Genomic DNA, 25,741 nt, shown 5'->3' on the forward strand with positions numbered 1-25,741 from the left:
TTATTATTATCATCATATTTACCACGTTATTGAAGTCTACATTAATGTTTCAGGCCTATCGAGGATTCTTTGTAACATATTTGTATTATAACACGATTTAATCTCTCTCTCTCTCTCTCTCTCTCTCTCTCTCTCTCTCTCTCTCTCTCTCTCTCTCTCTCTATGTGTGTGTGTGTGTGTGTGTGTGTTTGTGTGTGTGTGTGTCATTGTCTCACATATCTACAAATAATTAAATATTATCCCTCCATCTATCTTAGTTTTACTCTTTAATCGTTTATGTATGTGTGTGTCTGCTGTGTTGTTCTTTAACTTTTCCAAGATTTATTTGACCTGAGTTTAATCGATCGTACATACAATGTTATTTCAACCAACCTATCAAAGTGTCCATATAAAATCATGTTAACATCAACCAATTTATTAATTTGTCCACATAACACCATGTTTACACGGTGTGTTAACAACAACCAACCTATCAATTTGTTCGCAACCAACGTATCAAAGTGTCTTTGTAACATCATCTTAACAACAACTAACCTATCAAAGATTCCAATAATCATTGTTAACAACAACCAACGTATCAAAGTGTCTTTGTAACATCATCTTAACAACAACTAACCTACCAAAGATTCCACATAACATCATGTTAACAACAACCAACCTATCAAAGTGTCTTTGTAACATCATCTTAACAACAACTAACCTATCAAAGATTCCACATAACATCATTTTACAACAACCAACCTATCAAAGTGTCCACATGACACCATGTTCACAACAGCCAATCAATCATGTTAACATCAACAACTCATCACAGTATCCATATAACACCATGTTATTAACAACCAACTCATCAACAGATTGCTATTTTACTGATTGACGGAGAATTAGATGAACCAATTCAAGCTTTGAAAGAAGCACAACACGCCAAGATCAAAGGCATTGAGGTAAGCAAGACTAGTATTGCTACTATCATATCACTTCTTCAAACCTGATTATCTGCAATACAATTTCATAAAACTAGATAAGAAAAGGCTTCCATTCGATTCGAATGAAATCTAAAGACTGAATATCTAAAGGTGCGGCTATGTGGTCTAATGATATGACACTCGCTTTCGGATCGGAAGGTCCTGGGTTCGAGCCTCGCTCGACGCATTGTTGAGTCCTTGGAAAAGGCTCTTTACTCACATTCTCTCATCTTACTCAGGTGTAAAATGAGTACATGGCCGTTAACAGCGTTGTCTCTGTCCGAAAAAGATTGTAATATCGCCTAACAGGAGTCATGTCTCGTCCTACATATTAAGTGTTGCTGTTGGCCAGGGACCCCTTGTAAAGCGCTTTGAGCACTTTTAGTGGATATTGCGCTATATAAAAAGCTCAATTTTTAAAAATGCAAATCTCACCAAGTGTCCAGTTCCACTCCAAATTTTTTTAGCGTTTAGATTCATGTGTATAATATCAGACGTCGCTGCGTTTTGTCTATATTTTGAGTCGAATATTACTTACTTACAGGTCTAATCGCCAAACGTGTAAATAAGTTATATAAGTCCTGCAAATAGATTTGGGTAAGAGTTTGATTTGGTTTTTATCTTTTTGTATTTTTGAGAGATGCTCAACCGCTTTTGTAACTTGAAAACGTGTATAAATCTTACAGGTCTACGTCATCGTGGTGGGTGATCAGAAACCACAGGCCGAGGTGTCAGAGATGTGTAACTACCCGCCACAGAATCATTTCTTCCAGGTTGACAGCTACAACAAACTCAAAGATTTAGAATCCAGTCTGATAGACCTTTTATGTGATGGTAAGTACAATGTAGTGGTGCCAACTTTACGTTAAAAATTGCGTTTTCTAACGCACTTTCGTTCATTGTACACATGTACACATTTTGCTGAGGATGATTATTTAAGTTTAAACATTTTTGGTATTGCCTAATGTACTTATTTCGAAATAAGATTATCTGACTGAGTCATATTCTGGTAGTGGATACTATTTATATAGTCAATATAGAGAAGTTTATTCATTAATTTAAATAGCAACCCTAGTATTGGTGTTAGATATCGTTTTTTCAAGATTGTACAATTTTTTTCAAAATGTTACTCATCTTGACTCTCAATATATATATATATATATATATATATATATATATATATATATATATATATATATATATATATATATATATTATATATGTGTATTTTGAGGCTACTTCCAGTTTTATTTTATTTTTGTTATTGTCGGGTTTTTGTTGGGTTTTTTTTTATTTGGGGGGGGGGGGGTTTTGTTTTGTTTTGTTTTGTTTTTGGGGTTTTTTGTTTTTTTTTTGGGGGGGGGGGGGGGGGGGTTGTAATACGTTCTATCTTTCTTTTTCTTGTGTTTTCAATTTTTTTTACTTAAATGGAAAATTGTAATTCATAAACCCTGACAGTCCAAACTGAAATTATAACCTCTTAACAGGTCGATTCATGCTCATGAAAACTCATCATACAAAGTCATGCATATAATGATGACGTAAATGTGGTTTATTTATTTCGTGTTTTGATTGCTGCATTAATTCATAATTCAACATACTCTTCCTCAAACTGTTCAAGATTTGTAAAATTCATTTTGCTCCCTGCCGAAGATAAATCAAATCGCTGTTTTGTATCCTCATTACCCATGCGTATTCCCAACCCCTATTCTTGAAATTTTCCAGTTTAACAAAATGACAGTCAACGATTTTATCAGAGATAAGTTTGTTATGTATTTTTTCTCTTTCTCTTTCTCAGAGTTATAGTGAACACCTGTTGATGAAAGACCAAAGAAATCTTCAACTTTGTCCAAGTAAAAAGGAGACAAGGCGAAATCATGGGATTTTTGTGATAAATCACTTTCATCGTGCTAGTAATTCATAAAAAATGGTTTGGAGTTTAAGAAAATCATAGACTTAAAAAGGGATATTCTCGCGCAGGTATTGCATATCATTGCTCTTAAAGTTACTCTTAAACTTTGAAAAAAAAAAAGATCGACTAAACGCCTTTTTGAATTTGGGCCCGAAAACTTTTACTTTTTAAAATGTCGTCAACTGTACCAAGGGCAAATTTGTCTGTAGGGTTTATCTCGATTTTTAAAGTATTCATATATTGATTGATTGTGATGACCCATAAGTTCTCAAATTTCGAGATTTTGATGTTGAGGAGCACCTTAAATTGATCGAAATTAGAATCATTTCTGGTCAAAATGGAAAAAGATGTTTTATTAGTTTACGGCAGAGCAATAATTAGAGCGTGAAAAATGTAACTGCGTCGCTTTCCCCTTGATTCAAAATCTGTAAATTTTGTTGATTGTTTTTTTTTTCTAACCACATCTCATAACGGGTCAAAATTCATTTTGGTTTTACTATAATCGAAAATCTTTGGTTGTTTAAAAAAATTGCACTGTATTGATTTTTTTTCTATGTTTTATATCATATGTATTAATAATAGCTACAGAATGATAATAATTCAATAGATTCATGAAATTGCATTTCCTTTATCTATTTCTTTTTAATTTGTGTAATAAGGAGCTGATTACATTATCATTTTTGAACTGTTTGAAGCAAGTTGATGATAATATTGTTGTCACTTGTATTAAATTTTATATAGCATATTATTGTGTACAATGTGTCGAAGAATTATTGTGTATTTTGAAGCTTTACAAAAAGTGGAAAGTATCACAAAAAGGAAACCAAGGGACTCTATGATGATACGTGTTGTTTATTATTTGCTGTATATATATTATTTATACAACTGTAACGAAAACTAATCTAGCTTAATTATTACTAATACCAAAGTGTTTGGGTGATCAACATTTGTGATTGTGTCACCATGGCGACAGTTTAGATTTAAATAGGAACAAGTAGGACATGTATTTATCAAAGATAAACTTTGAGCGAAACAATTAAATTTTTCTACAATTCCAATGAAGTGAAACTACTCTTTTGTGGACTCTTGGCTAACATTATAATAACGTGCAATATTTTGTCATACTATTAACCCAATCTAACTCTTTACGGCTGGGGACGTCATTTATTTGCATGGTTCACTAAGAGTATGAGCTCTTGCTGTAAAAAACACTTGGGTATGCTGTAAGGAACAGATAAATGAGAGAAGTAACTTTGATTTTTTTTTAAAAAGAAGATCCATTCTCAGGCTAATGGGATTAAGTTTGATATTTCTTTTTAATATAAACTCAAATGTTCAAATCGGATGGAAAGATAAAAGTATGACTCTAAAATGAAAAATAAATTATTTAGTCATTTGACCTTCCAGATCGTCAATTTCGGTGTTGTTACCCAAATGAAGTGATAATCTGGAAAACTGAAAATGGTTGAAAAGACAAGGCAAATGATAGAATGCTTTATTTCTTTAGTCTCTTAGGAATTTGCTTTGTCTTTAATGTTGATTCGATAGTGTATTATAAAATCAAATATTATAGGTTTAGCCATCTGTGTTGGTTTGCTTTTATTTTCTTCTTTTTTATTTTGTTGCTGTCTTTATTATCTTTATGTCTATAACAGCTCCTTGGAATGTCGCTTTTAGTATGATGAGTTTTTTAAAGTGATTTGTACATAAACCGTCTCAACGTATAACAATACTGTAATTATTTTCTACTCATTATGTAAATAGCATATGAATTGAATATTGATGATGTAGCAAACATTTTCAAACTGAATCAGTATGCCATGTTGAGCTGCATGTTTAAAAAATCGTCAATGATACCCCATGCTGTACATGGACTCAACACTTTTAAAATAATTTTGACTAGATAACTTTTACGACATACATAATTTATAATTCAAGACGACTCCAACTTGACAAAAAGACTCTAACCTGAGAATTCAAGAAGACACAGAATTAAAGCTTTTTGACAGGTTGGTTTAATCAATTGATTTACGAAGTAAAATGTTCAGTTCGAAGTCAAAAACGTTATTTTGTCAGTGCATAGCAGTGTAATATTCAGGTAAAGCAATGTAGGTCCATTTTCAAGTGACTGGATTCATGATATGGATAGTATAAAGTGCACAATCCACAATCTAAAGCAATGTATTCAGTTTACCTTTGACGATGTCTTATTATGATCATAATGTGAATTTTAAAGTTTAAATTTATGCTTATCCTTGTCTTTTGAATATTATTACAATATGCCATTATGTGAAAAATTTTCAATGGGACAAATCAGGATGAAAAAGAAATGGAAAAATGGAAAAAGAGAGAAGAGTGAAGGAGAACGTGAAAGAGAGGAGGAGGAGAAAGAGAAAGAGAGAGAGAGAGAGAGAGAGAGAGAGAGAGAGAGAGAGAGAGAGAGAGAGAGAGAGAGAGAGAGGAGAGAACGATTTAAAGAGAATTCCTCTCTTACTCGTTTATCTCATATTCCTTATGGAATTAACTTAAGCAGTAAGAGAGCAATTCTCATGTATCGAACAATAATAAAAATGACAAAGATAATAAAAAACGGAAAAAAAAGACTTACCTACTGTAAAAAAAAAAAAAATTTTAATCCCGGAACAAGAAATGGCTTTGTATGACTTTTCTTATGATTCTACCCGTTAGTTTTGACACAATGTAAATGCAAAGAATGGTCAGGTCATCACACAAAATGTATCCATTTTCTTTATCTTTCAGTCAAAGTAAATAAGTAGATTTATAATAAACAATAAATCTATAAAGTCCATTATACATTTCCAAGTGGTTCACCATGTTTAATGAGCGTCACATTGATACGTGCATACATTTTAAGATAATACTTTCTATGATGACATATTTTTATTTATCAATTGTAAATGTAACGTGTAAAATATCCTTCTTGGTGTATACAGATATCATTATTTTATTATTGTTTTCTCGGTCCGGAATACTCGATTACTTCATTTTGCAGTTGGCAAAATTTCTATTCAAAGACAACTACCTCTTTAGAAGCTTACAATGTTTCAGTTAAACTCTAAATGTCTGAAACATTTTTTCATATCGAACAAAGATTCATTTCGCACAAAATTGAAAGAGACTAGATAGAATAAGTTTCTAATGGACTTATATAAAATTTTGACCAATAGTGCAAAAAATGATGTCGAGTTATTGCTGTAGAAAGAAAAATGTGTTATGGACGCAATTAATCTGTAATGTATTTGAATTGTCGATTTGATTTGATTTTTTACTTTATTGTATTGCCTGCAGGTGCGCATTTGTTTATTATAAAAAATATATTGATGAAAATGTCATTACTCTTAGGCCTGGTTTTATACAATTTAATTCTTGCCTATTCAGTATTGATAATATAAGCAATTTTTTTTTCATATTATTAGGAAATATAGTGTGTTATTTTCAAGCTCTTCAATATCATTTTCTTCATGGTGACTTTTGTCCAGTTAAATGATCATAGCTAATTACAATATTTCTTGGCCAATTCTTTCTGTTTCCACATCTATTGTTTCATTCCATTTAATTTCTTCTTTTTCTTCTCTTAATTTCTACTTCTTTTTTTTTCAACATACTGAACTGACTTGAACTGCTTTCACCTGGTTTTAATTCTGGTGTATTGAAAGAGTTTGAACATTTTCTTTTGCATCTTTTTGTTTGTTTGTTTTTTCACTTTTTTTTTCAGCCACATAACTTCAATTTGTACAGAAATAAACCTAACTTTGAGATTACTATATTTCTATCGGTTTTAAAAACAAATTTGTGTTACAAAATATTCTTCATAGATTATATTGTATGTCTTGTTTAGATAAAAACAATCGTACCATTCTCTAATTCAATGTTTCAAAATTACAAACAATATTTTGGGATTATTCATTCAACTACCTAAAAATTGTAACTATATTTTTAAGTGGTTTAGACTTCTAAGACGAGTGTATAAAATTATGGATGCTTTAAAATGTTTCTTTTATTTTCTTCAAAATATCCACCACTGTGTTATACGACTTCTGCAAGTACAAAATCAGTTTTATTATCAGGCTCATTGCATCCAAAATTACTTGTCCGGCACAATATTTAGGCCCCCAAAAAATGAGCTCAAAATAGTCCTACCTTGTTTGGATTACGCAAGGAATATAACCTACGTATGTTGGTGCCCAGAAAACAAGAAGTCCCATTCTAAAACTTTGCCATAAAATCTTTTAAAAAGATTTCATCAATCAACATTTCCCAGGCCTTTTGACATAATTAAATGTAAATAATAATTGCTCCCACGTATTAAAGTGTCTAATCTCAGTTATTTATAGAATATATATTATCATAATCTTCTTATTTCATGTTGACTTCATTTACTTATGCACTGGTGCTATTACTGTCGTTGTACATTTTATTACCTGAATACTGTCAAAGATTATTTCGAATGATATGTTCTGCTAAAATGTCTTTAACTCAATTTGTATAATAATTCATCTTTTTGGTTTCTTTTTATTGCTTTTGCTTGAAAACAAAAAATATGATTCATCCTTTCTTATTATTTCCTTAAGTGCTCAATCAATATTCATTTGTTTCGAAGCCTTTCTTCATTGCTTTCACTTTGAAATGAATATCTGATAATATGAGGCAATAACTATGTTGGATGAATCGTGAAAATGTGTTGAATCAAATATAATTCATATTACAGTGTATTTTAATCAAAATAAGACCTCAGAAGAAAAAAAAAGATAAGATATGACCAACTGTCTCAAAACGGTTTTAAGTCGGGATTGTATTCATGCTGAAAAGTGAATGGAAAGTCAAGTATCTGGAATTACCAAATTTTAGTCTATAACAGTTCACACAATTCATTCTTTTAATATAAAATGTTTTGTCTTATATTGGGAATTATATCGATCCGGGAGCTGAAAGACCGAGTCAACAATATCTTAGAAATTTAAGAATACAAAATGATAAAATGGAATGGAAAATAACACGATAAATCACAGTGTGAGCATCATCAATCGTTCAAATATCACTGTTTATCTGACCTGTGTTTTAATTAGAACAAAAAAGAAACGGAGTGTTATTAAAAAAGCTTATCAACCTCACTAAAATTTCAAATATCAGACTAAAATATATTTTTCTGTGTCTTTTTGATTCCGATATAAAACCGTATTGATACGATGGATCCTTAACTAATATATATATATATATATATATATATATATATATATATATATATATATATATATATGTGTGTGTGTGTGTGTGTGTGTGTGTGTGTGTGTGTGTGTGTGTGTAAAATAAAAATGAAATTAGAACGATCACATTTATATCGTGTATTGTTGTTGCTAGATAAATTATGAATTATTTTCCATTCTTGAGATTAGATCAGTGAGAAAAAAAACAAAAAACTATTTCAGTTCACGATTCATAAATAAGTCCACATGACAGCAGCGGCGTAGCCTGGTCATTTAGGAGCATGGGGCTGGATTTGAGATGGGTTGTTGCATAGGATCATTTAGTTATAGATATGAAAGAGAGAGTCAGAGAGAGAGAGAGAGAGAGAGAGAGAGAGAGAGAGAGAGAGAGAGAGAGAGAGAGAGAGAGAGAGTATTTGATGCACTCAATTATTTTACCTAAAATTTGTATGTTCTTTGTAACTTGTACTTGTTCATAATGCCTGGCTAAGGATAAGCGATAGCCACTGTCAATCTGTGCATCTATGTGAACAGTACCAAGGGTTTTCAATCTAGTGGTGATATTTAAACATATTTAAATGTAAGTTAGACTTCTGATGGTTCAATGCTCTCTGTGTTAAATTTTTCAAACAGGTAAATCCACTTCTTGTCCAAGACAATTCTGTATTGCTGTTATCGCCAAACAAAATACAATTAAAACAAAATAAACTCTTCTTTTCTATTCTCACCGTAAGCCAGGGAAAACGACTATACCAATCTTTATCAAATTAAATGGCCGATTCTGTTTCCCGTCTTTAATAGTGAGTACAAAATCGTTTGGTTGATGGGGACCGAGACTTTTAATCAAAAGTTTATTTTCCCTATTCAAAGACCTGTAATCAACGTGATTCATCACGCTTAATAGCGATTAATTAAAATTTAAAAAAACAAACACTGCACACATCAGATTAACACACTAAGTTTTAAAAGGGACTATGGGGAATTCAATATCACATGCCTGACACGCCTCGAAGAGGGATGGGTAACAGCAGAGAGCGTATTATCTATGCTCTCTGGTAACAGGTACAACACGTTGCCATTATTGGAACAATTAGGTCACTGTTTGTGGCTGCGAGTAAGAAAGCCACAATGACTCGGTTCAACGTCAAGATGCCTCTTGATGCCCACAGTCATAGCACACGGCGAGAGTGAAATACATCGCCTGTTGTATACCGTGGGAATATGGCTGGAAGCATTCTCAACCTTTAAAGCCACACGCTGTACTGATTGGTCAGTGGCACGAGTACGACTCGAGCTGTAGTAAATTCAAAGCGGTGTGATTGGTTCAAGTTTTGAGGCTCTGTAAGGGTTTTTTAACACCAGGTCAACAATGAATTTCATTGTTTGTGAAACAGAAAATTAAAAGTGGTACTTTTTATTGTTAAATTCTTACAAATTAGACAGTGACGACCTGTGGCTTAGCCTTAATAGCCTTAAAGGCCCTACGCCACTGCATGACAGCGTGTGTGGATGAATGGTTTGATGTGTCTGTATTGTAAATATTATATTAGTATGTATCCAATAATGTAAAGAGCTGCCCACTGCAAAAATAAATTTAAAAATAAATAAATAAAATGAAACTGTGTTTTCAGGTTAAGAGTGAGTTAACCTCATTTAATACTTCTATTTCTATTTTGATTAAACTTTACAAATTCAACTCAAGTAAATTGGGATAGAATATGGAATGATAATAAAAATATCATTTACCAACATTGGGTTGAGGGTTCCCTTTCATTTTCTTCCTGTTTTTTTTTTCAACTGTTTTCTTTTAAATCTTGTTATATTGCCTTAAAGTGTAACAGTTTTACCTGCGGTTTGGCAGCTCTGAATATGACCATGCATTATTAATTGATTAATGGAGACTGCATTTTATTTTCCTCTGAACTCGTTATGCTTACGTTAATGGCATTCATATTCTTGTTTCTTGTTTCGATTTGTTTGTTAAGCTGTGTATACAGAGAAAAGTTGTATAATGTAGTACCAATTCATTTATTATTATTATCGTTAGCATCATAAATACTGAGATTAAAAATGTCTACATGTTTTTGACTAAATTTATTTCTTCAAACGATCTTGGAATCATTTTAGGTTTTAAAAATAAGAACGGAATTCAATATTTTACAAATTAAATATTATTAGGTACATCTAAGAACACTGAACTTTTGTCTGACGAGTTTATAGAAAACGGCAGTGTATTTTTGTTTTAAAGATGAAATTTATAGCTCTTTGTTACGATTGTAATACATGATATTGTCACCTGCTTTTATAACTCTTTTGTGTTGAAATAAAGTAATATTATTATGTACCTACAATATATTTTGTTTGTTTTGTTTGATTTTTCCTGGTTGGGTTCTTTTGACCTCCCATGGTGGGCAGGAGATCACTTGCCATCTCCTATCCCCATATATCTGTTTTCTGAGATGCTAACTCTCTTTGTCTTGGAATGGGATTACTTGGTTTTGTCCTGGCCCTTACTGGAGTCCTTGGCTGAGAGGGAAATAGTCAAATATAATGTGTTAGTTTTGGGAGATGATACTTTTTCTTTGTAAATCGTCTCCCTGATATAATATAACGATAGTTATATTTTTTGTTTTGAACATATTATCTGGTAAACATTTGTATATATTCTTCTTTGTGGGATCGTGTGCTGGTGTCTGAATGAGACATTTAGGTGATCTCAGAGTACATTGATGACATACTCTTGGAATCTACATCTGATCCCTATTCGAACCATTTTCTCTTTGTCTTAGGTGCTGTGATGGTAATTCTAGAACTTTTGACTATCCCATTTTCTTTCTCTTTACTGGCGCCAATAATAATAATAATAATAATAGTAGTAGTAGTAGTAGTAGTAGTAGTAGTAGTAGTAGTAGTAGTAGTAGTAGTAGTAGTAGTAGTAGTGTAGTAGTAGTAGTAGTAGTAGTAGTAGTAGTAGTAGTAGTAGTAGTAGTAGTAGTAGTAGTAGTAGTAGTAGTAGTAGTAGTAGTAGTAGTGGTGGGTGTAGTAGCAGTAGTAGTAGTAGTAGTAGTAGTAGAGTAGTAGTAGTAGTGTAGTAGTAGTAGTAGTAGTAGTAGTAGTAGTAGTAGTAGTAGTAGTAGTGGTGTGTGGTAGTAGAGTAGTAGTAGTAATATAGAGTGTAGTATAGTGTAGTCATTAGAGATTGTAGTGTAGTAGTATATTAGTATGGTAGTAATGGAGCCGTCTGAGTATAGTTCGTAGTAGTAGTAGTAGTAGTAGTAGTAGTAGTAGTAGTAGTAGTAGTAGTAAGTAGTAGTAGTAGTAAGTAGTAGTGAGTAGTAGTAGTAGTAGTAGTAGTAGTAGTAGAGTAGTAGTAGTAGTAGTAGTAGTAGTAGTATGGTGGTGTAAGCAGTAGTAGTAGTATCATAGAAGTCGCTGCACTCAACCATTCCAGCAATTTGGGAGAGATCTTAGATCATGTCAGTACAACTGGCCAGTCTGGTATTGTAGTAGTAGTAGTAGTATAGTAGTAATAGTTAGTAGTAGTAGTAGTAGTAGTAGTAGTAGTAATAGTAGTATAGTAGTAGTAGTAGTAGTAGTTAGTAGTAGTTAGTAGCAGTAGAAGTGTCAGTAGTAGTAGCAGTAGTTATAGTAGCAGTAGTGGTTATACATGGAGAGGGAAACTGATATACAGGAAATAGTAATGTTATGGACTGATGTAAAACCCATTATCCCGTGGTCAACCCAGGAACGACCACCGTTCCCAGCCTTAGGGGAAATTATATCCACTGCTTTCTTTTTCTTTTTTTATTAAATTATATAATCGCCACACTCTGTAGAACCAATCGGCCTAAACTATCAGCGTTTCCCGCCTTACCTTATAGTGGTTATGGAAAGAACGAAGGTTAACCCTTGCACAAACACCAATAAAACCGTGTGCTTCCCCCAATGGCCACCTCACTCAACACCATCCTCTACGATGATGAAACAATCAAATGGTTTCTACCATACAGAGATGATTCACACATAAAATAAGAAAAGACAACCTAAAAAAAAAGAAATCATCTTCTGGCGTGCAAACATCGGACTGCTTCCCGCTTGGTGAAATATGAAAGTATTGGGCGGGGCAAAATAAAAATCATCTACCAGGTCGTGTGGAAAATTTAAATAGTAATAGGAGAGGGCCTGGAGAAAACAGATCCCATCAACCATCCACCATAACAAAGTCCATTAACTCTGTGACATGTAAAGGATGTTAAAAGAAAGAAAAGCATACAAGAGCATGGTTTAGAAAAGATAAATATATTTTAATTATATATCGTATATTTTTCTCTCATACACTTTCAGATCCATTTCTTCATTAACGTCATTAAAATAGTAACAAGAATAAATAAACATACAATTTTTTAAAAAAAATTAATAGAAATAAGTTTTATGTAGGTACCGGAATACATAGTTTTGGTTTCTCTATTACAAAACAGTAAACAGTATTTGTTAATGGCTTGCTTGACAACAAAATTCGAAGAGATATAACCATCGTGATTATTTTTGAAGTTATATAATGAGTACAATAATTTATCTTTAAGTAGCGGGAGCTTGAATAATGGAGTCTTGCTGCTTTTTTATAAAATTCGTGTCTCACAAAAATATTCACAAACATTTAACCATAAAGTCATTGAATATGGAACCATTTATGCACTTTTTCACCATTCATTCAATCTGGCATAACTTTATACTTCATAATAATATACAGTCTATATTGGTTGGAATTATTTGATAACTAATGCTTTTTAAATGGCGAAAAATAAAAGATATTAGTTAAATCAAAGCCACTTTAGTGATTTCAATCAATATTCAAGAAATCTAAGCAGCAGAAAAGTTAATTGACACCAACCATAGTCTCATACGAAGACCTTTCAACAACCTCGTTCAACCAATAAAAAACTTTAGAAATCTAAAATAGACTATGATAAGATCACAGATAAATACGTTGACAGAAAGTTGTGTGAAATATTAATCAGCAAATATTGGAATGTTTTGAATAAAAATAAAAGGTATTATTAAGCACCAAGACTTCTAAATGACAACAATATCTCACAGACATAATTCATATTATCTCATTGATAATATACTTTCCGATGTAATATTCTTAAATCTAAAAAAAATAATAGAAAAAACATATGCGACTTCGAAAACAAAATTAACGATATCATTTGATTATACTATATGTTCATTTAGAGAAATAACGCTTCACTTGTTGAGTAGCTCTTGTTGATATGAATTCATCTTTAAACTGAGCAAACAACCATTCAAACCAAACCCAATTATGGCAAGAACAGAGAGATTTATTTACACTCATACTGAATCAGGCTTTCAAGATGCAGCACTTTGCTGATAAAAATTATACACTACAATAAATGAAATACAGAAATGATTTAAGTAACTTGCAAATTAACATAGGGGAAAAAATGGAAGACAAAACGAAGAGCTTAATTCAACAGATGCCTGGGATAAAAAAACGGGGTGAAGTTTTAATGTAATTTGAAGAAACCCTTTGACATAGATTGAGACAGTATATCCATTATGATATTGCTTGCTTCCTTCTCAAAGAGGACATCAAAACATGCAGGATATTTGAAAATGAATTCAATTATCTTTAACCTTTGTGTAAATGATACGATTATACTTAGGCATATCTTGGACTAAGCCCTTCATATCCATACTTGAAACTCTGGCCAAAAACAAATTATGTTACTGTAAAAATAATAACAACAACAAACAAAAAATTTAACTAAGACAATGAAGTTCCCATCATGTGTTCATGAACGGTCTTTTGGTGACGGGCTTCGCTTGAGCTTTTAATAATGTGTATTTTCTGAAAAGTAAAATCAAAACAATTTCTTGGCAACTTTCATATAATAACATAAAAAAGAAAAGCAAAAATTAAAACAACAACAAAAACAAATTCTAAAACAAATCAAATGTTTTAAATGTTCACATATTATTAATATTAATAAATTAAAGCTACATTTCGTTTACACCATTGTGGATCCACCTTGTATTTCATCTAATTAGAAAGTCCTGACTGATTGTGTTTTAAGCGATAAGAATACAATCAAGTACATTGTGAACGCAAGAACAAGTTCCACCAGCAACATGTCCAATAAATCAAAACTGATTTTTATCAATTTAGTGGTGAGAATGAAATTCTTTAAAATCATAATAGCACACGTTATCTTGTTTTATCTGCTGTACAACCTAGAAAGTTAAGATCCTTAATGGCGTTAGAGTACAAATAGGACCCTACATAAAAGGAGAAAAAATATAAAAAGAGCATCATGACAAGTTTACTTACCACCCCGAGACTGGGAGGTTGCATAGCCAATGCTTGATCCCCTAACTGAGCCAGGGTGAAGCTGTGGTCGGTTGTCATATTGACGGCCATAAACCGATCCATAATCACCTGGAATGACAAACCAAATATTGCCTTCAGTCCAAAGTGCATGTGTAAATATCATGCAATTACTAAAAAGTCAAAGCCAGTCTCATGTTAAGAATTGAGTGGTTAATATATCCATCACCGTTTTGCTGAACATGGGACTATAAACTTTGCACCATAAAGTTTTAATCAAAGGAAAGTAGATTGTAATGGAAATGTTTTTATCTACGCAGAGAAACATTGTTGAGTTGTGACTTTGGCCCAAGTACTATGACTTCTGAGATGGAGCGGGAATTGGTTTATAAGATATTTTAAGTGAAAGTCTTTCAAACTTCGGATTGGTTTGCTGTCATGGCCCAAAAGAAACCTAGATGTATCATTTTGTGACCTAGATATATCATTTTTTGACCTAGATGAATTGTCTTGTGACCTAAATGCATCGTTTTGTGTGTGAAAGCCTTGTGGGTAAGGCCATTGATCGCTTGCCAGTCAGAAAAAAAAGAAAGAAACAATGAGTTTCGTTTGTTAAAAAAAAAACCCCAAAAACTTAACCTTTCAAAGGCGAATTTCAATCTTACTTGGACCTAAAAGAAAATTTACCGTTTTCATCAAAGACAAATAAGGGCAATGCAATTATAGTTTAATTGAATACCAAGTCGCGATATGCTTACTGCTCTTGTGGTGGAAACGGTTTATTCTGCATTAAAATTATATAAGGGGAACTATTTTTTGAAAACAAAAAATTAATGTCACTGACAAAAGGTTAATTGCACTAGGCAAGCACCATCCAGCATCCTGTGACACTCCTACCTCACTTGTTAATCATAAAGAAGTAAATAGTACTCAACAATACTGAGATGAAAAAAAAGGGGGGAAATGGGGGTGGGGGTAGCAAAAGAACCCTTTAAAGGCGAAATTCGATCTTACTTTGACCCAACACCAGATCTTCCCGTTTTCATCAAAAGACAAGTAACGGCAAAGCGATTATAGATAATTGAAGTCCAATAACAATAACAAAGATAAAAGGAAACTATAATCTGAAAACAAAAAAAAATCAGCTTTGCTGTTAAGGGGTTAAAACACCTGCACATCAAGCAACCGTGACACTTCCATGTACTAAGTCATCAGGCAACCCTTCACTCTTTCATCTTCTCCCACCCCCTCCATTCACCCCTTATCCCTCCAATCTCACGGTAAAACGGAATTTGCTGCTCAGATTGTGAATTGTTTTCTCTTTCGTCCAATTAAAACCAAGATATTGGGCCGGTTATTTACTAGCTATTGGGTGTGAATTGGTTTGAAAGCTATACAGTTCTGAGTTCCAATTCAATATTCAATTAATTGTTTTACCACAAGGATCTTGAGGACAGTGAATTGTTCTGGTGTCCCGTCACAGCTCTACTTCTGATACAAACATTCGTCAATATTTCCTTTAACAAATCAAATGTAATCATTGACTAAAAGTTTACACAGAATCAGTCCAAAATGGCATTATAAAGCAAACTATAATGTGTTTCCATGTTTTCAGAACAAACCGACTTCGACTGAGCAGAACCGTTTACTAACATCTTCATTCAACCACCAAATTAATTTGGAACATTTAACTGTTTCATTGTTTTGTATATGTCATAGAAAGTGGCATAGAGATGATAACACGAAATATGTGTTCAGAAAATCCTTTGTCTGAATTCCATTGAAAACGTTTCCTATTCATAAATATCTTGGGTTTTTTCAAGGCTTGCTGCACATTCCTTTCAGTAGACTTAAATCAAAAACATTCCGGTTTGCGACATCAACAATGTTTATTATGAGCTTAAGTTATGCCATCAATATAGACATTTGACAGGGTATCTTAACTAAAACATCGATTTATTTCTTTCTCTAATTTCCTACTACGTGGTCAAATGGCAGGACTTTATTCAAGTCTCAATAATTCAAAAAAGTACAGTATATCTGTCATCAGTAAGCTTATTTATGCCAATATCTCATGCAGCACTGCATTTCAACATTTTTATGGCTAATAAGATTTTTCAATTATAAGTAAAAATTCAACCACTCACTGTTTCCATCAATCATTTGTTTGTCTTCCTCTTCGATCATTTTGTTGTATCTGTTCAGGAGGTAAAGTTTGCGTACAGGCATCAAAAGAAGCATCACAGAGGCATTGATCAACAAACCCACGGCGACTGCAGCATCCCGGACCTAGAACCAGTGAAGGAGAGAAAAAATATATAATAAGGCTTGCTTAGTCCAAGACAATATGGAATTTTTTTTTTTTTTAATTACAATAAATCAGCTTTTTGTTTGTTTGTTTGTTGCTTTAGGTCTCTTCCAACACAATTGAGGTTATATGAGAGACCGCTGAAACAAAAAAACAAGCAATCTAACAAAAATAGTACAAATGTAAATCAAAATCATAACCTAAAGATATCATAAGCTAAATTATAAATAACCAAGAACAAACAGGCAGAAGATTTACAAAAAAAAAATATCCCCTGTCAAAAATACAATCACAAACTAAAGAAGCAGGATAGGCTAGTAAAGAGAAGAAGAAACGACATCACTATCGGATCCTACACCCATGCGAACATCATAGGTATATGATTCAAGGGTGATGCTCCCATCCAACCACCCGCATAAATAAATCAGCTTTTAACAACTAGAGATCAAACAATAGACCCCTACATTGTCCATTGCCGTTTGTGAGGTGAATTTTCACTTATTCTTTTATTATATTAGATCGTTAAAATCAAGCCAGCATTTAAACGTTTATCTGGTGACTCAATAAAACAAGAAAAAATATTTAATAAACGATGTTATAAAAATACTAACTTTTCATAAAGTATATAATTTTTGTTGTCGTAGATTAAGAATTCAAACAAGCACTTTTTCATGATATATATAACTAAAATAAGGTTTAGTTTCAGCATACCACAATATAAAAAAATAATAATAATAATAATAATAATAATAATAATAATAATAAGAAGAAGAAGAATAAGAATAAGAATAAGAAAGAAGAAGAAGAAGAAGAAGAAAGAAGAAGAAGAAGAAGAAGAAGAAGAAGAAGAAGAAGAAGAAGAAGAAGAAGAAGAAGAAGAAGAAGAAGAAGAAGAAGAAGAAGAAGAAGAAGAAGAAGAAGAAGAAGAAGAAAGAAGAAGAAGAGAAGAAGAAGAAGAGAAGAAGAAGAGAAGAAGAAGAAGAAGAAGAAAGAAGAAGAAGAAGAAGAAGAAGAAGAAGAAGAAAGAAGAAGAAGAAGAAGGAAGAGAAGAGAAAAGAAGAAGAAGAAGAAGAAGAAGAAAAGAAGAAGAAGAAGAAGAAGAAGAAGAAGAAGAAGAAGAAAGAAGAAGAAGAAGAAGAAGAAGAAGAAGAAGAAGAAAGAAGAAGAAGAAGAAGAAGAAGAAGAAGAAGAAGAAGAAGAGAAGAAGAAGAAGAAGAAGAAGAAGAAGAAGAAGAAGAAGAAGAAGAAGAAGAAGAAGAAGAAGAAAGAAGAAGAAGAAGAAGAAGAAGAAAGAAGAAGAAGAAGAAGAAGAAGAAGAAGAGAAAGAAGAAGAAGAAGAAGAGAAGAAGAAGAAGAAGAAGAAGAAGAAGAAGAAAGAAGAAGAAGAAGAAGAAGAAGAAGAAGAAGAAGAAGAAGAAGAAGAAGAAGAAGAAGAAGAAGAAGAAGAAGAAGAAGAAGAAGAAGAAGAAGAAGAAGAAGAAGAAGAAGAAGAAGAAGAAGAAGAAGAAGAAGAAGAAGAAGAAGAAGAAGAAGAAGAAGAAGAAGAAGAAGAAGAAGAAGAAGAAGAAGAAGAAGAAGAAGAAGAAGAAGAAGAAGAAGAAGAAGAAGAAGAAAGAAGAAGAAGAAGAAGAAGAAGAAGAAGAAGAAGAAGAAGAGAAGAAGAAGAAGAAGAAGAAGAAGAAGAAGAAGAAGAAGAGAAGAAGAAGAAGAAGAAGAAGAAGAAGAGAAGAAGAAGAAGAAGAAGAAGAAGAAGAAGAAGAAGAAGAAGAAGAAGAAGAAGAAGAAGAAGAAGAAGAAGAAGAAGAAGAAGAAGAAGAAGAAGAAGAAGAAGAAGAAGAAGAGAAGAAGAAGAAGAAGAAGAAGAAAGAAGAAGAAGAAGAAGAGAAGAAGAAGAAGAAGAAGAAGAAGAAGAAGAAGAAGAAGAAGAAGAAGAAGAAGAAGAAGAAGAAGAAGAAGAAGAAGAAGAAGAAGAAGAAGAAGAAGAAGAAGAAGAAGAAGAAGAAGAAGAAGAAGAAGAAGAAGAAGAAGAAGAAGAAGAAGAAGAAGAAGAAGAAGAAGAAGAAGAAGAAGAAGAAGAAGAAGAAGAAGAAGAAGAAGAAGAAGAAGAAGAAGAAGAAAAGAAGAAGAAGAAGAAGAAGAAGAAGAAGAAGAAGAAGAGAAGAAGAAGAAGAAGAAGAAGAAGAAGAAGAAGAAGAAGAAAGAAGAAGAAGAAGAAGAAGAAGAAGAAGAAGAAGAAGAAGAAGAAGAAGAAGAAGAAGAAGAAGAAGAAGAAGAAGAAGAAGAAAGAAGAAGAAGAAGAAGAAGAAGAAGAAGAAGAAGAAGAAGAAGAAGAAGAAGAAGAAGAAGAAGAAGAAGAAGAAGAAGAAGAAGAAGAAGAAGAAGAAGAAGAGAAGAAGAAGAAGAAGAAGAAGAAGAAGAAGAAGAAGAAGAAGAAGAAGAAGAAGAAGAAGAAGAAGAAGAAGAAGAAGAAGAAGAAGAAGAAGAAGAAGAAGAAGAAGAAGAAGAAGAAGAAGAAGAAGAAGAGAAGAAGAAGAAGAAGAAGAAGAAGAAGAAGAAGAAGAAGAAGAAGAAGAAGAAGAAGAAGAAGAAGAAGAAGAAGAAGAAGAAGAAAAGAAGAAGAGAAGAAGAAGAAGAAGAAGAAGAAGAAGAAGAAGAAGAAGAAAGAAGAAGAAGAAGAAGAAGAAGAAGAAGAAGAAGAAGAAGAAGAAGAAGAAAGAAGAAGAAGAAGAAGAGAAGAAGAAGAAGAAGAAGAAGAAGAAGAAGAAGAAGAAGAAGAGAAGAAGAAGAAGAAGAAAGAAGAAGAAGAAGAAGAAGAAGAAAGAAGAAGAAGAAGAAGAAGAAGAAGAAGAAGAAGAAGAAGAAGAAGAAGAAGAAGAAGAAGAAGAAGAAGAAGAAGAAGAAGAAGAAGAAGAAGAAGAAGAAGAAGAAGAAGAAAGAAGAAGAAGAAAGAAGAAGAAGAAGAAGAAGAAGAAGAAGAAGAAGAAGAAGAAGAAGAAGAAGAAGAAGAAGAAGAGAAGAAGAAGAAGAAGAAGAAGAAGAAGAAGAGAGAAAGAAGAAGAAGAAGAAGAAGAAGAAGAAGAAGAAGAAGAAGAAGAAGAAGAAGAAGAAGAAGAAGAAGAAGAAGAAGAAGAAGAAGAGAAGAAGAAGAAGAAGAAGAAGAAGAAGAAGAAGAAGAAGAAGAAGAAGAAGAAGAAGAAGAAGAAGAAGAAGAAGAAGAAGAAGAAGAAGAAGAAGAAGAAGAAGAAGAAGAAGAAGAAGAAGAAGAAGAAGAAGAAGAAAAGAAGAAGAAGAAGAGAAGAAGAGAAGAAGAAGAAGAAGAAGAAGAAGAAGAAGAAGAAGAAGAAGAAGAAGAAGAAGAAGAAGAAGAAGAAGAAGAAGAAGAAGAAGAAGAAGAAGAAGAAGAAGAAGAAGAAGAAGAAGAAGAAGAAGAAGAAGAAGAAGAAGAAGAAGAGAAGAAGAAGAAGAAGAAGAAGAAGAAGAAAAGAAGAAGAAGAAGAAGAAGAAGAAGAAGAAGAAGAAGAAGAAGAAGAAGAAGAAGAAGAAGAAGAAGAAGAAGAAGAAGAAGAAGAAGAAGAAGAAGAAGAAGAAGAGAAGAAGAAGAAGAAGAAGAAGAAGAAGAAGAAGAAGAAGAAGAAGAAGAAGAAGAAGAAGAAGAAGAAGAAGAAGAAGAAGAAGAAGAAGAGAAGAAGAGAAGAAGAAGAAGAAGAAGAAGAAGAAGAAGAAGAAGAGAAGAAGAAGAAGAAGAAGAAGAAGAAGAGAAGAAGAAGAAGAAGAAGAAGAAGAAGAAGAAGAAGAAGAAGAAGAAGAAGAAGAAGAAGAAGAAGAAGAAGAAGAAGAAGAAGAAGAAGAAGAAGAAGAAGAAGAAGAAGAAGAAGAAGAAGAAGAAGAAGAAGAAGAAGAAGAAGAAGAAGAAGAAGAAGAAGAAGAAGAAGAAGAAGAAGAAGAAGAAGAAGAAGAAGAAGAAGAAGAAGAAGAAGAAGAATAGATAACTCAGTTGCCTGTTACAATTTGTTACAAACTCCTTTTCATATTTATGCTCAGACAAGAAAATCAAAACAGCTTAAAACAAAACTGCTAATCAAGTGTCAATTATTTTCTAAAACAATCACCACATATCCATAACCATAAATTCCAAATCTGCCACAATATATACCACAACATGATACAAAATTAGGATAATATTGGTGGAAACAAGATAATTAAAATAAATAGACCTATTAATTACTTTACCTTATAAGCCCCTATCGTGGCCACAGCACACCAGATGACCCAGCATGGAATACTCAATATGATAATACCAAAGATCCACCTGGACTCACGATGGTTCACGTTTCTGATGAAAAACGAAATTAAAATATGAAAATAAATAATACTAGTCTCCATAAAAGTGTAGACGTAATGAGTTTTTAATAAATGTAACCACCAATCTCTAAATTGTATCCAGTCGGGATGAACTTGATGCTTAAAATGGAATTTTAAGCTTAATTTATAGAATTTGAGCCTCAATAAATGAATTTGTAAGTTTTGCTTTGTAAACTTTAAAATGCTTAAATTTCTTAACTTTGATCATTTTGACATTCTACTTAATATTCATCTCGTTCATTCCTACATGATGAAAAAAAAACAAAACAAAAAAAAACTTGGATCTTTTATATAGTGCAATATCCACTCAATGTGCTCAAAACGCTTTACAATGGGTCCCTGACCAACAGCAACAGGAGTACACTTTTTTTTCGGATAGAGACAACGCTGTTAATGGCCAGTACTCATTTTACACACGAGAACGGTTAGAGAAAGTGAATAAGGAACCTTTTCCAAGGACTCAACAATGCGCCGAGTGAGGCTTGAACCCAGGACTTTCTGGTCTGAAAGCGAGTGTCATACCACAAGACCATGTAGCCGCATAATACCAGATTGACGCAATGGGGCAAAAATATGACAGATTCTGTAAAAAAATTGACACCTGGGTTGTCTTGCAAATATTATTTTTAATATTGATAGAAATTTTGTTTTTACTTTGTAAAGGCTTAAACAGGGGGAGGGGAAACTATTAAAATATGATATGTCTTCTTAAAAAAGTTATATCCATAAAGACATGTCAGACTTACAATGTGAAGGTGTAGATACCAAGAACAAAGGACAGTAAAATAAGGCCCATGACATAGCAAAGGGAGAGAACCAAGCCTTCATCATAGAAATCATCAGGAGAGCATCTAGGCCAGTGCATGTCCTTATAAAAGACTCGTTCCATTTCAGGCTCCTCCAGAATGAGCCATTCAGCGTTGATCATGACCTTAAACAGAAAAATGGTGAAATTTTAGATAAAAACCCATTTCAACAGATTTGTGATCCACAATATCAAAAAGGTTATTTTTTTATGGGAGATAAAAAAATTTGAGCATTTATATAGCGCAATATCCAATAAACGTGTTCAAAGTGCTTCACAAGGGGTCCCTACCCAACAGCAACATATAACATGTAGAGAGAGACAATATTACATTTTTTTCCCCAACAGAAACAACGTTGTTAACAGTTAGATACTCATTTTAAACCTGAGTATGGTGAGAGAAAGTGGGTAAAGAGCCTTTTCCAAGGACTCAACTATGCGCCACTCAGAGCAGGACTAGAACTTAAGAGTGTTTAAGAGTAGAATAAATATAGTTTCATAAAGTGCATTAACCTGGTTTTCATATTTTTCTGATTTTAACTTAAAATTCATTCTTTTTTGTACATCAGTTTCTTTCTGATATAATACCGTTTTGAGAATGCCAGTCACACTCAGAACCATATGAAAGACAACATAAGACAACTTTACATTATTTGGGTCAAACTGGGAATGTGTTGATGACTCCATCAGAAGAACATTATACTGCCATCATATGAATGTTTAAAACTAGGAAAAAAAAAGAGGGAAGGGATAATGTATTTTATTTTTCAGGGTTTAAAATAATTTTTTCTCTCTTTGTATCAGATTTTTTATTTCAAATATTGTTTCAAAAAAGGATGTTGAATTCGTTTCTTACACTTTTGCATGATCATGGCTCACATTACGGTATGTAGTAATAAGCTGGTATGGACTCTAAAAAGTTATAAACTAAATGAACATAACAGCTTCAAAAAAAGAACAAAATACCAAACACAGAACATTTCGAGCTCAAAACCCTTCTTCAGCCAACTTCTTTTTTGAAGCTGTTATATATTCATTTTTGTTTATTACTTTTTACCGTATGTAACATGACAGATACCAACCTGGATCAAGACAAGGAAGAAAGTAACCATGAACAATCCAATAGGGCGTCCAAGTTTGCTGTATTTGGCGCTGTATGCATCATTTTTCCCTCGCACTCTGCAACAATCGACAAGTTTGACCAGCAGGGCTGAATAGACCATGGAATAAACCAAGCCCAAGCAGAATCTTCTCAGGGCACATATTTCTTTACTGGCATGGTAGATGAACGGAATGACCATGATATACATAAGGCAGATGCCAAAAGACACGATGTAACCCAAGATGGAAGTTCCTCCTCGTACGGGATACATAACTAGCAGGTACACAAACAAAGCCAAAGCAACAACAGCTCCGAGTACAGCTAATGCCAGAACAATGAGGGCCCAAGCATCTTCGAATCGGTCATCGATATCGGGGATGTCTTTAACTTTTATGATATTTCCAGTATCAGGATCTCTGTACATTTTGCCAACCTAGAATACATAAGACGAAAATTATTAACAATTATCTCATATCATAAATGAAAACTTTAATTATTTTTTATTCTCATTTATCTTATTAATTTTATTTAAGACAATAAAATTAATTTCCATTCAAATAAGGGCATTTTATTTTTAGAGTCATTTTAATATTACTTTTGTAATTATCCCCCCCTCCTCCTCTTCCTCTTCCTTTCCCTCTTCCTTTCCCTCTTCCTCCTCCTTCTCCTCCTCCTCCTCCTCCTTTTCCTCTTACTCTTCCTCTTTTTCCTCCTCCTAATCCTACTCCTTTTTTGACTTGATTTTATTATTCTAATTTCCCACCAAAAACTTACCTGGACATTCGTGAGGTCATCAACATCTTGAGGTGCGTAATAGAATTTGGAGTCATTTGGTCCATTGCATTTGCAAGTGGCTCCGGGAGCACATCTGGAAGAGGGTATGCCACCTTCATTGAAGGACATGGTCTGCTGGTAGTTTTTGGGTTCAAAATTCAAACCGTTTGGTGTGTATTCCCCGAGCTGAAAGTAAGAAATAAAGAAGAATTTTTAAGATATATAAATAATAGCGGAAAAAACATGAAACATCCAATCATAACTTCACTAAGAAAGATCTCATCTGTCCCAGATTTTGTGAGAAAATAATTGTTAATTGTTTTGTCTCTCTGAATGCGCGACTGGATCTCTTTCAAATTACAGATGAGACCAACCGTCTCAAAACGGTACTAAGTGGGACTGAACCTAATGGTTAAAACTGAATTGTAAGCTTAACTTATAGAATTCTAATTAAAACAGTTGCCTTCATTGAAGAGAGTGAGTTTGTTTTGTTTTGTTTTTTTGTTGTTGTTTTTTTTTGGGGGGGGGGGTGGTGGTTTTTGTTGTTGTTTTTTGTTGTTTTTTTTTTCTCTTAAAAATAAACCTTCATTTCCTAGTCCTGATCGTTTGAATTCCAACTCAATTTTCTTCATCTTCAATTTTCTAGTTCATTCTGAGATAATACCAGATTGACAAGGTGGGTCACAATTTCTCTTATTATTCATCTGATTATAACTACTGATTTGACAATTTCCAACAAGGGGTCAGGGAGAGAGAGTTGGTGATTATACAAATTCAAAGTGAAATTGGTATCTTTATACAGAGAAAAACTTAAACGTTACTTTCATTCGTGTTTGGTGTGACTAACTGAAGCTTCAAATAATCTTCATATTTACTTTCTTTGAGATATATTGAAAGATGCACCACAGGCTATATGGGAAGAACCAGGATTTTTTTCTCCTTCCTTAGGATATGCAGATCGACAGTGATAGTATGTCTGACTGAGTTAGTAGGTTTGTTTGAAGAAGAGGAAGATACAAAAAATATTTGGATTTACCAACATGAATGGTATTTCCATCGTCATTATTAAAATTCACAAATATGATATGTAATTTCATTGAAATATTTAGAATTTACCAACTTAAATGGTATTTGCATTATCATATTTACCAACCTGAACGGAATTTTTCTTGAAATATTTAGAATTCAGCAATCTGAATGGTATTTTTCTTGAAATATTTAGAATTTACCAACCTGAATGGTATTTCCATTGTCATCGTGAGTGGTAATTGTGTAGCCTCCCTCTCCATTCCCATCTCTATTGAATGCAAATTGGAAAGTCTTGTTGCCAAGCAATTCAGGTAGGACCTTCAAATAGGAAAAAAACAGGTTACATCAAAACGAACTGATTTCGGCTGTGTTTTGTATGTTTTTAAATATCATTTATTCTATGTTTCCATATGCAATTGCTTTTTTAATCCACTGGTAGAAAAAAATAATTACAATTTAAAAAATTAAAATCTTCATTTTAATTAGACAAATAATATGAAATTGAATGTATGCTTCGATTTTATGACATCGTCACAACACCATTACAACATTATCTCATTCATCTGTAGTGTTTCATTCATCCTGTTTTGTTGATAAAGGGGAAACCCGAAACATTCATTTGATCTGTTCCTGTAATAAAATCGAAGCTTACATTCAATTTCATATTATTTATCTCATTAAAATGCAGATTTTAATTTTTTTAATTGTAATTATTTTTTTGATGATGAGTATTCATCGTAACAACGCCACTACCACATTATCTCATTCATCTGTAGTGTTTCATTCATCCTGTTTTGTTGATAAAGGGGAAACCCGAAACGTTCATTTGATCTGTTCTTGTAATAAAATCGAAGCTTACAATCAATTTCATATTATTTATTTCTTCGAGCTTCGAGCGGCAACGTTTACA

The 25,741-nt window shown here is 32.8% G+C and overlaps 2 protein-coding genes across 2 annotated transcripts in view; one reads left to right on the plus strand and one right to left on the minus strand.

Annotated features, from left to right (window-relative positions):
• Window positions 1-10,453, plus strand: part of LOC144969351 (matrilin-1-like) — a 217,998-nt gene extending 207,545 nt beyond the window's left edge. Inside the window, exons 17-19 of the mRNA XM_078908460.1 lie at window positions 858-944; window positions 1,652-1,799; window positions 2,764-10,453. Coding sequence (XP_078764586.1) covers window positions 858-944; window positions 1,652-1,799; window positions 2,764-2,771 — 243 coding nt within the window. The 3' untranslated portion in view covers window positions 2,772-10,453. The remainder of the gene's footprint in view (window positions 1-857; window positions 945-1,651; window positions 1,800-2,763) is intronic.
• A 1,932-nt stretch (window positions 10,454-12,385) lies between these two features.
• Window positions 12,386-25,741, minus strand: part of LOC144968518 (uncharacterized) — a 60,749-nt gene continuing 47,393 nt past the window's right edge. Inside the window, exons 33-40 of the mRNA XM_078906971.1 lie at window positions 25,036-25,149; window positions 23,803-23,988; window positions 23,009-23,461; window positions 21,868-22,052; window positions 20,990-21,092; window positions 16,599-16,740; window positions 14,455-14,562; window positions 12,386-13,974 (exon numbers count right to left, since the gene is read on the minus strand). Coding sequence (XP_078763097.1) covers window positions 13,958-13,974; window positions 14,455-14,562; window positions 16,599-16,740; window positions 20,990-21,092; window positions 21,868-22,052; window positions 23,009-23,461; window positions 23,803-23,988; window positions 25,036-25,149 — 1,308 coding nt within the window. The 3' untranslated portion in view covers window positions 12,386-13,957. The remainder of the gene's footprint in view (window positions 13,975-14,454; window positions 14,563-16,598; window positions 16,741-20,989; window positions 21,093-21,867; window positions 22,053-23,008; window positions 23,462-23,802; window positions 23,989-25,035; window positions 25,150-25,741) is intronic.

The sequence above is a fragment of the Berghia stephanieae genome, chromosome 3 (assembly GCF_034508935.2).
Source record: "Berghia stephanieae isolate SIO BIC M18660-M18661 chromosome 3, UCSD_Bste_1.3, whole genome shotgun sequence".
NCBI classification, from domain to species: Eukaryota; Metazoa; Mollusca; class Gastropoda; order Nudibranchia; family Aeolidiidae; genus Berghia; species Berghia stephanieae.